This window comes from Bactrocera oleae, chromosome 4, assembly GCF_042242935.1.
Source record: "Bactrocera oleae isolate idBacOlea1 chromosome 4, idBacOlea1, whole genome shotgun sequence".
Lineage (NCBI taxonomy): Eukaryota > Metazoa > Arthropoda > Insecta > Diptera > Tephritidae > Bactrocera > Bactrocera oleae.
In genome coordinates this window covers 59707070-59717889 of record NC_091538.1, presented here as the reverse complement: position 1 = coordinate 59717889, position 10820 = coordinate 59707070, and the positions used below count along the sequence as shown (strand labels likewise).

Genomic DNA, 10820 nt, shown 5'->3' with positions numbered 1-10820 from the left:
TTTATATAAATACAAAAATAATTATTATTTTATCATTCAACATTTTTCGAAGAGCTCCCCTATCAATGCTGAGCAAAGCTTTCAATTGCCCATACATTTTTAGTAAAAGCAATGGATTTATCTCTTGATTCGAGTAATTCGTTGCTTCTATTTTGCATCCGTTTCATTGGAAACGGTATATGAAATGATTTTTCTGTGTGTTATTGTTTTCCAGCTAAAGCGAAGATTGTAAAGCCAATTCGTTAAAAAAAAATTTCATATGTTTAATTGTAGGAAAATATGGTAAATTGTACTGACTTGTTTTTAATCTTTCGTAGGATCAAAACTAAAATAAGTAATTTTCGACATTCTTATTATTTCTTATTTTCATTGCTTAATGTCGTAATATTCCCGAAAGAATAATGGTAAGTTTTCTTGAACTACATTTTAGTTAAAAGGATACACTAGAATTTCCTAAAATCAGTATTATTCACTTAAAAACTACCTAGTTATAGGATACAACATAACTTAAAAGTTGAACCAGCTTTTAAAGTGCTTTTATTTGAATAGAAACCGGTTCAAAAAATTAGTCAATCATAATCCAATTCAAAATATATTATATCTTCCTCTAGCCCTCATATAAAGAATATGAGGGTAAAAATGTTCGAATTAAGTCGTATTTTCCTCTGTTCTCATACATGAAATATAAAGATTTCTATCCACAGTATACATGTAAATATTTGAGGTTTATTAACTCTGTATACACGATATTAATATTTTTGTCCCTCTGATTGGCTTCATAACGTACATATCGATTAAGCAGTTAGATATTTTTATTTAAAGTAAGTAAGAATATTTATTTTAGCCTATCGTGATTCTATACTAAAGCTTGATGAAAAGAGTCCACACTTTAGCCTAGCCGGCATATAGCGACTAATAATATTCGTACGACAGGTTCATTTTAAAAATGATACAAATTTTTTCAACAAGAAAGGCTAAAAATTTTAGAACGTAAAAAAAGAATTTTCTTACAATTTGAGCTCCGAACTTTCCATTTTTCATTAAATTGACATGGAGAAAAAATTACATTAGATCAGAGTTCTAATTATCAAATAGGAAAATTCAAATCTCGCAGTCAACCTTTTGAAACCTTTTTTCGTATCATAGATTTTATATCAAAATGTATGCTCTATAAAAAGGTCTCTTACGATTTTTTCGTAAACCTAACTGTTTAAAAGATAATAACGGTTGATTATTTTAATAAAGAATTTTATAACTCAATGAAAAAAAAGAATCATCGCAATCATTACAAATCGGAAAGCTCATAGTTTTATAAGAAATGTAATGATCTACAAAGAGAACGACAAAAATATTCGTTTTCATACCCACCTTAATACATAGGTATGTACAATCCTTTCTTGACTGCAAGACTTGTAACAACACAAACAACTAAATATTTATTTTTAAAGCTTTCTTCCTTTATCCACATTGATTATAAGGTATTTTGAGAAATGTCAGCAATATTAAAGCTGGGAAGAGTTAAGCAATATTATAAATAAAACAACAAAACTAGATATCTTAAAACTTGGCACAAAACACACTACACTCTGTGAATAATAATTCAGAGAATCTCTTAATTTTACAATATGCTAAGCATTTCCTGTCACATTATAGTGACCCACAATGTTACCGATTAATACCGAAGGATGTGCGCTAGTGGGCATGTGTACATATGCCGACACTGTTGGTCAGATAAAAGTTACACAGGTGTCAGGTGGAACACAGGGCCTATTTTCAATAGCATTGGGCAGTATTTTTGATAGGAAATAATAACTTCAGAATATCCGTAAGGTATTCAAATACAGCTGATTTCATTAATAAAATAATGGAAAACAGTAGTAAACCTACGCTTTAAAAAAATACGCAATACCTATCGTATCCGAAATTCTCGTCGGGGTTAATTCATAGTTACATCATTCTTGAGAGAGGCTTGTCAGTTTGCACAGTGATTCAACTTATAAATACATAGTTTTGGGTATTTTTTAACCGGTTGAAATAAGTATAAAGTAGAAACTTTTTCTTAATCATATCTTTATACCCTAAACAGGATTAAGTTTGCCACAAAATTTGTAATACCCAGAAACATCAATGACTCTCTAAAATGTATATATAAATGACCTGCGTGTGACGAGCTGAGTCAATTTAGTCATGCCCGTCTGTCTATCCATCTCTCTGTCTGTATATATGGAAAGTAGTCATCTCAAGATATCGATCTGAATTTTTACACACAACCTTTTCTCATCAAATAGTTCATTTGTCGGAACCGCCAATAACGGATCACTTGCAAACTAAACGATCAAAATGAAGACTTTGTATGGGCAACTTTTATATTTGGACTTTTCTACATGGATTACTATCACTTCAGTATTTTTTATGTGAGGTTTGTTATGTTATTTTTGTTAGAGTCCTTAGATCCGTAGTTTACATGCTTCAAAACAGCGTTATTAGCTTTACAATGCTTTCTATTAAATAATTTTGATTTTGAAGTGCAACAATTAAACTGTTTTTAAAATTTACAGCACTTCGAGCGGTACAAAATATCATCCCTGAATAAAACACGTATTACAATAAAAACAATGACCTTAGAAGTAATTAAATACTTTTAAAATATTTTATACCGTTACATTAATATAATATACTTAAAAAAAAAACAAGAAAAAACGTTAACGTCGGTTGCACCGAAGCTATAATACCCTTCACAGATACAAAGGTTCCCTCCAATAACTTGATTCAGATCTAATTTTGTGAATCGGCAGGCACTTTACTACGATCATTCAGCTTATATGATAGCTATATGACATAGCGATCCGATCTAAACGATTTTTTTGGAGATTATATTCTTGCTTTAGGAAATAACTCATGCCAAATTTCGTCAAGATACCTCGTCAAATGAAAGAGTTTTCCATACAAGCACTTGATTCCGATCGTTCAGTTTGTATGGCAGCTATATACTATAGTGGTCCGATATTGGTCGTTCCGATAAATTAGCAGCTTCTTAGTGAGAAAAGGACAGGTACAAAATTTCAGATCGATAACTTAAAAGTTTTCATATATACAGACGGACGGGCGGACGGACAGACGGGCATGGCTAAATCAGCTCAGCTCATCATGCTGATCATTTATGCATGGGGTTTCCGACGTTTCCTTCTGGGTGTTACAATCGATCGTGGCAAACTTAATATACCCTGTTCAGGGTATAAAAATAGCGGGAAAAATACAATGCAGCCTTTCTACCATAAATGCCGAAACCTTTTTTAAAATATATTAACTTTTAACTGACCACTAGTGTCTATACTTTATTTATGTATGTTGTTATATATTTTATTCCTTTTATTACACAAAGTTCCTGTTTTCTGTATAATTTTTATTTTATGTGGTTTGCAGCATTCCTAGAAGTATCGCATCCACTGAAGTCGTCTTACTCATGTTGGCCACGTTGTGCGCGGCAAACAGCCACAATGCCGATACCAGCTGTCCACACTGTCATCGCTATTGCTCTGGGTCAAGATTGTGGTCTTTTTACTTTCATCACAACGTGTCACCGCATTGTCTGCGCCATCATTGTCAGCATCCTCACCACAATTGCTTCGCGTGCTCCGCTCAAACTGCTCACTGTCGTTGACATTGGTACTATTGCTTTTGTTATAAATGTGGCTGCTAGTGTTAGGATATACTTTGTTGGGTGATTGTTGTGGTAGCAGTTCGCTGCGGCCAACGCGTCACTCATGCTCGTGTCAGGCATTGACCACAGCGTTCACCTCAAGCGGCATTTCTGCGGATGACGTAGTGGTCGCAGCCGCCAGCGCAGCTGTTGCCAGTGCTCTCGCCTTAGTGTTGTGCAATTCCTGCTTACTCCCGGCTGCTTGACGTTTCACACCATAAATTCCATAGATGTCATCTATGCTATTGTTGCTCATACCGCCGCCGCTGCTGTTGTTGCTGTTGCTGATGCCAATATGTTGGCCGTCGTTTTCAGCATTGGCATCACTCGCAGGTCCCGTTGGTGTTGATGTCAAAATGTTACTTGTAGGAATTTTGAGAAGCGATTTCAATTTGGTCGCATGGAATTTATACTGAAGTGCGACGGCATTAAAGAAAATCGTAGAAGCGCGCAAAGAGTAGAAAGAAAAAACAAAAAGGGCAAATTTGTAGAAGAAGCAAAATGGGAAATATGAGCATGATAGTGATGACTCTACTTAAAGTTGGTGTCTGCAAACACACTCACACAGTTAAACACTCAAACACACACCCACACACGCACTCACATACATATCTGTGTGCACGTGCTGCTTGCGTACCCTTGCACTAGAGACTAGCCGTCGCAGCGTGAGTGACAATGTGAAATACATAAGACAACAACTATCTACATTGAAAATGAAACAACAACAAGTAGAAACATCTGTGCAAAATGTCTAGCACTTTAAGTGAAAAATTGTTAATATAATAAGAAGTGCTTTTGTGGCAGCATGGCGCTTTTTAATTTTAGTTATAAACACTGCAATACAAAGCCACACATACACACTCACACAATGAAAATAAATAAAAAGGGCCAAGTCAGGCTGAAAGCGCAAAACACTTAATACATTTTTATATTCAACACTAACACACACTCATACATACGAGTACTAGGTACGTAAAGTATTGAAGTGTTTCAAACAGTGCTCAAACTTAAGAACTTGCAGCATTTTCAAGGTCAATTTCAATTTTATCACACCGCCGATTTATCTGGTGATATTTAAGTAGTTGCAAGCCAGTTTCGGACCAATCTTTGAGAATCATCTGTTTTTGTTTAAGTGAGATTTACTGCAATTCATTAGTTATATTTTCGATAACAGAAGTGCTCAGCGTGAGTTTAAATAAAGTTCTAATGGCGACAAAAGCAAAAAAAAAATTACTGAAAGAGCACAAAGAAATACGACCACGAGTAAATATGAGTATAGGTATAATAATAACTACATTTTTTAAGATGAATCCAAACAATTAATAGTTTTTGAAAAATTTGCTTTTAGAAGTAATATATTCGTGTGTTTGATTTTGCCCACCAAGAAGTGTCCGATATAGAAAATAAAATGTCTGCAGTTCGTAGGGGCAGACTCAAGTCATTTATAGTGATAATGCGATCCCCCAATCATACTTCTATCATAGATATCGACAAATAATTTTAATGCCACACCACTATACCATATGCTAAGGCATATATGTATACCACCACATAACCTTATGTACTAAATTTTTACTTCACCTAAAATTTGCCTTATATTGCCGCAAATCGTAAGACTGTTATGACCACATATAAGTCGCCAAAACAGGTTGGTTGAAAAGTTTCTGCTCTCACCAAGAAATATCACTACTAGATTCAAATTCCTTTTTTTCAATCGGTCATTAATTTTTGTTTACGAGCCATTTGAAGTTGACGCGTCAGAGTATTTATTTAATATACTTGTAATATGTAAAAAATTTAATAACGCGCAGTGCTTACATTCGTTGATTTGAAAGGTTTAAAAGCAAAGGAAGTTCCTGAACAATTGTTAGAAGTGTATAAAGAGTCCTCACCTTCAAAACGCACCGTTGAATTTTGGGCTGGTGAATTTAAACGTGGTCGTACTAGGCTTGAAGACGATCCACGCGAAAGAAGACCATAAACCGTAACCACACCAGAAATCATTGAGCAAGTTCATAATATGATTAGTGAAGCTCCAAGTTTGACAAAGCTAGAACAAATTGCTAATGCCATAGGCATCTCCAACGAACGGGTACTTCATATTTTACATGGAGAATAACATTTGAAAAAGCTGTTTGAAAAGTTCGTGCCAACGTGTGCGGCGACAATTCAACAAAAACTGGATCGGAAATAAATGTTTCAGCATAATTTGGAGCGTTTTAAGCAGAATAAAACCGATTTCTTGCGTCGTTTTATAACAATGGATGAGACTTGGATCTACCACCATGATCAGAAATTGAAACAAGCACGTTTACAGTGGACTGAAGCTGGTTGTTCAGCTCCAAAGCAGGTGAAGTCACAAACAATCAACTCTGACTATTATTGCAGCCTTTTAGATGAGCTGGTTGAAAAATTTCTCGAGAAAAGATCTGGTTTGCAGCACAAAAATATCATTTTTCATCAAGATAATGCACCTACTACGAATTAAAGTACGAATTGCTTGAATATCCACCATATTCACCAGATTTGGCTTCCAACGACTACTACCTCATCAGAAACCTGAAACAATTGCTACGTGGAAAGCATTTTTCGTCGAATGAAGTAACTATCATAGCCGTAGACGGGTATTTTGCAGAGCTTCCGGAAAGTCATTATAGGGATGGCATTAAATTATTGAAGGAACATTGGAATAAGTGTATTGAAGCTAATAGTGCTTATATATTAAATAAAAATATATATTTCGTACCAAAAACAGTATATTTTTCATTTCAAGCGCAGAAACTTTTCAACCAACCTGTAAGCAAAAAATTGTCTATTTTACCACGCCCAAACCGAAACGATAAAAAAAATGTCATAGATTGGACAACCAGTTTTATGTTCATGCGTTTGACAGATGTTTGTTTACGACGTGAAAAATTTATCTGACAATTTTTATCATGGAAAAATTTAAAAACGAGTTGGCTTGAAATTTTGTGTTTCCAATTAAATCACGACTATAGAATAGGTGAAAATCTTAAAGAAGTGTTTTGTGGCGTCTACTTAAGCACGAACACAAGTATTTAAACGATACAAAACATTTGGTGAAGGTCATGAGTTCATCGAAAACTTGCCTCATGCGAAACGTCCATTCATCTCTCTTAATGACGATAACATCAAAAAAATTCAAAGAAACCATACTTGATTATTATCATGTTAGCATCAGAGAGGTAGCAGAGGTTCTCAACATATCTCATGGATCGTGTCAACAGTTTTAGATAATGTTTTGGGTATGAAGGGTGTCAAGTGTAGTCGAAACTGTACAACAATCTAGGGAATGGCGCTCCAAAATGAGCCGAAACCGAAGAAAGCCAACATTCAGTGCTTCATATTCGGTATTTGGTCCTTGATAAGCTGTAGTCCAACTGTAACCAAAATATGATGTGTGACGATTTAAATGCAAAAGCTCTATATAATAACTTGTCATATTTTTTGTTTATTTAACTTTTTTTCAGTTCAAATTACTCAAGTAAACAATTTGCAGAATTTACTGAGAATTAACCGAAGCATATTTAACATTTCTACCCTTTAATTATTAAGTACGGTAATTACTTTCAGAAAATGTCTATAATATATGTATGTATGTGTATGTATGCAGATTAATGAAAATATTTTCATTTTATTAAGCAAATATGGAAATTTTCGAAAATGACTACTAATAACTACTTTTCACTAAAATAATCAATATGAACTTTTAGCACTAATTACAAAGTACAAAGTACAAAGTTTCCAATTTATTAAAACAAAATCGTGAACATATAATCGTTTTTATTGCACTATTTTATACATACTATTTCTATGTAAAGGTACTATGTCTACGAGTATATGCTAAGCAACCTGCAGAATATTTGTAAATTACAACAATTTATGAAAATACACAATGTATATATTTTTTATTAATGCAAAACAGTAGTGTTGAGATAAAGGCAATTTTTATTTTAGGTTAGTTTTGTTCTAAAAAATTTATATGGTATGTATTGAAATAAAATTTATGTTTTTTTATTGAAATTTATATATAAATTGTGTCGTCAAGTAATTTTTTTAGCAGAAACTAATATAAAATTCGGTTTTCGTCACCTTACTGTGCTTCTGTGGGATCTAAACATACTTAAAACGTTGCAATCAAATAGTATAAAAATATACAGCGAGACAAGTCCACCGGTCAAATAACGTTTTAAAATTCACACAAATGATGCTATATCCTAACCCCAAAGTATATTGCTTGGTGGGTACTTCTAACTAGCTGTAGGAAATTTTTCAAATCTTTCTTAACCTTACGTCACACAAGCATTACCGATTGATTACAACTGATTTTCGACTCCTTAGAAAATATTACTCTTAACCATTTAATTTCAGTCCAACGCTATTTTTTTATTTTTTTGGCAAAGCTAAATTGAACAGTGTTTTATAATTTAATTACGGTTGTGTTTTTATAATTTTTAATATTTTTTTTTTGCTATATTATGCTTTTAAAAATAACTTACTAAAATTTTAAATCGATATCTCAAATAAATTTGAGTAACAGCTTTCAAAAGTGTAGCCGCTCAGTTCAATCAGCTATATCAGTTTATGTTTAAGCGCGTATTTCTCCAAACAGCATTTTTCGAATTTGATTTAGTCATTACTCGGAGACAAATCATTCTATCACTTTTTAATATTTTTTGCGTGGTCATTGGTTGGTCATTGTAGGAAAAATATATTCTATCTACGCTTGTAACTTGAACAATTTTTAATATATTTATTCAAAAGTTTTCTTATGTATTCCTTAAATATATATAGGTAAATCTCCTTAATTTTAAAATAATACAGTAGCTTTTTTAATGCTCAAAAATGGCCTGTTTTAGCCTGTCTCTACTAGGTGTACCGCCTAAAATAAAAATATGTTACTCATACGCCATGTTACACAAATACAAAATATTGTATTTACTATATAAAAACACCGCAGGATTTCCTTTCGTAATTTACTATTCATTTACTAGCACACTTGCTTATTTATGTGTCATGAACTATTTTAATCTGAGCCAAATTGCGGTAATAACCATTGTCTGACCACTACTGTAGATTTATGTATACGTGTAGGTGCTAAAATGTATATCTGGCACTATTTCAAGTATTACAAGCACAGGTACAATAATATCAAATAAATAGGTAAATACAAACAAATAGCGTGATTTCTACAACTAATAATGCCACTAGACAATTAAGTACTTGTGTGTATTAAATTACTTTAGATTCTAAAGTTTAGAACTAACCCAATCGATTAGCATTCACCAGCGCACACATTACTACAAACAAATTTAAGTAGCTGCTACAGATGTAAAATCAACCAGAAAACATTACATTACAAATTGCAGTTTGCTAACTGGAATGGCAGGCAATTAGAAGTTGACGCAAACAAGCTGCGAACTACGAACTATTTAAAACACAATTATACTTATATAAGTGTGTTTTTCGCATACATACGTACTTGTATAAACACCCAGCCAGCAATTTGTGATATTAAAATTTCATATTTCTATTGAAAAGTTTAGTTTCATGTTAAATTTTGATTTTAATTGCCTTACTACTTACTACTCAGACAATTAAATAGCAGATGCATAAGAAATAATTGTCTTGCCATGTTTTTCGCAAATATTTTTTATACGTTTCGAATTCAGAATCAAAAATTGGAAATTATTTAATTGCATGCTAACTGAATATTAATTTTTTTTGCTTATTAAATTGTGTGCAATTAAGAGGTTATAACCACTTGCAATTTTTAAAAAATCGATTTTTTTACATAGTTTTTTAAATTTAAATTTTGCATATATATCACATATGTATATATGAGAATATTTTCCGCAAATGTTACGTTGAACTGCCATTTAGTTTGGGAGATATAAGCGTATTTGTAAGTATTTGTTAACTTAGCGTAAGCGGTTCCCGAAACTTTAGACGCCTTTTTTTTGAAACGTTGTTTATAGAATCGATAATGAAATTATCTCCGAATCGACTAGATCGATTGACTTCGAATCTCCGAAAGAAACTAGAAATTAAAGCAATTAGACCACATGATAAAGTATTTAGGGAGTAAACCGCTAGTTAAAAATGGGATAGTATTAGGTTTGTAAGATTTACTAGAATATACTTTAACTAAATTATATTCAAAAGAGGGCGAAATCGGGAATGATGCAATTAACAGTGTCCGAATCCTCGATCAACGAGAAAGTGATCAGTAAAGTTTTACAACTCTCTTACAACCAAAATCGAAAGCGCATTGGCTAAGACTAATTACATACTTATATAACTGCTTTAGTGGAGGACCGATAAAACGTTTTCATATTTTTAAAGAAATGTGTAAAAACAAAAGGTCGTCTACAATCATCGATCACGACAGTCGGTTCTACGGTACCAGTATTGGTTACTTTCGGAGACCCTCCGCTCCAAAACTCCGTAAAAAAGCAAACAAAAAGCACAGTATTTCTCCTCTCACATATTTCTAAGGCATTAGAGATGTATCAAACTTCGTCTAGCGAAAACGGTACAGTAGTGAGGAAAGTGCTAAGATGATTCAATCTCCCTATCCTGCATAGAAGTTTAGTAATTAGCGTGCGAATGTGTACCAATCGGGCAGTTTCCAATGAGAACTCCTAAAATTGTTGAGAGATGAACTTGCCAGAACAGAAAGTAGTTCGATGGACCTCTTACAGTTGGGCTAAAAAAATCTCGCAACCGTACAAGTGCTTGTTGTTGACCAGCGCGCTTATCAACTTCACGCGAAGCCCATAGATCTAGCTAAAATATGGGGGGACAATGGAGTACCGTAAGGAGATTTCTAACAAGTTCCTCTACTTTGCATTTTACCGCAATTTCGGCGATTTGGTGTTAAACAAACAAATAGGATAACAAAGTAGCTTTCTGCTATTGATAAGGAGATCAGAAACTCTTTGTGTAGCACTGACCGCACTGAGAGGACTCTCAATGTAATCCTAAATATAGTACCTACATATATACAAATTCGCCGAATAGAAATATTGTTAACTTGCTTCTACTCCAGTAGTCCGTTAACATAATTTACATTGTCATGGACAATGGCAAGTTCGAA

At 33.3% G+C, this 10820-nt stretch overlaps 1 protein-coding gene across 1 annotated transcript in view; it reads right to left on the bottom strand.

The window, feature by feature from the left end:
• Nucleotides 1–3314: 3314 nt before the first annotated feature.
• BBS4 (Bardet-Biedl syndrome 4) overlaps nt 3315–10820 on the bottom strand; it is a 28798-nt gene continuing 21292 nt past the window's right edge. The window contains exon 10 of the mRNA XM_070108719.1: nt 3315–4112. Coding sequence (XP_069964820.1) covers nt 3774–4112 — 339 coding nt within the window. The 3' untranslated portion in view covers nt 3315–3773. The remainder of the gene's footprint in view (nt 4113–10820) is intronic.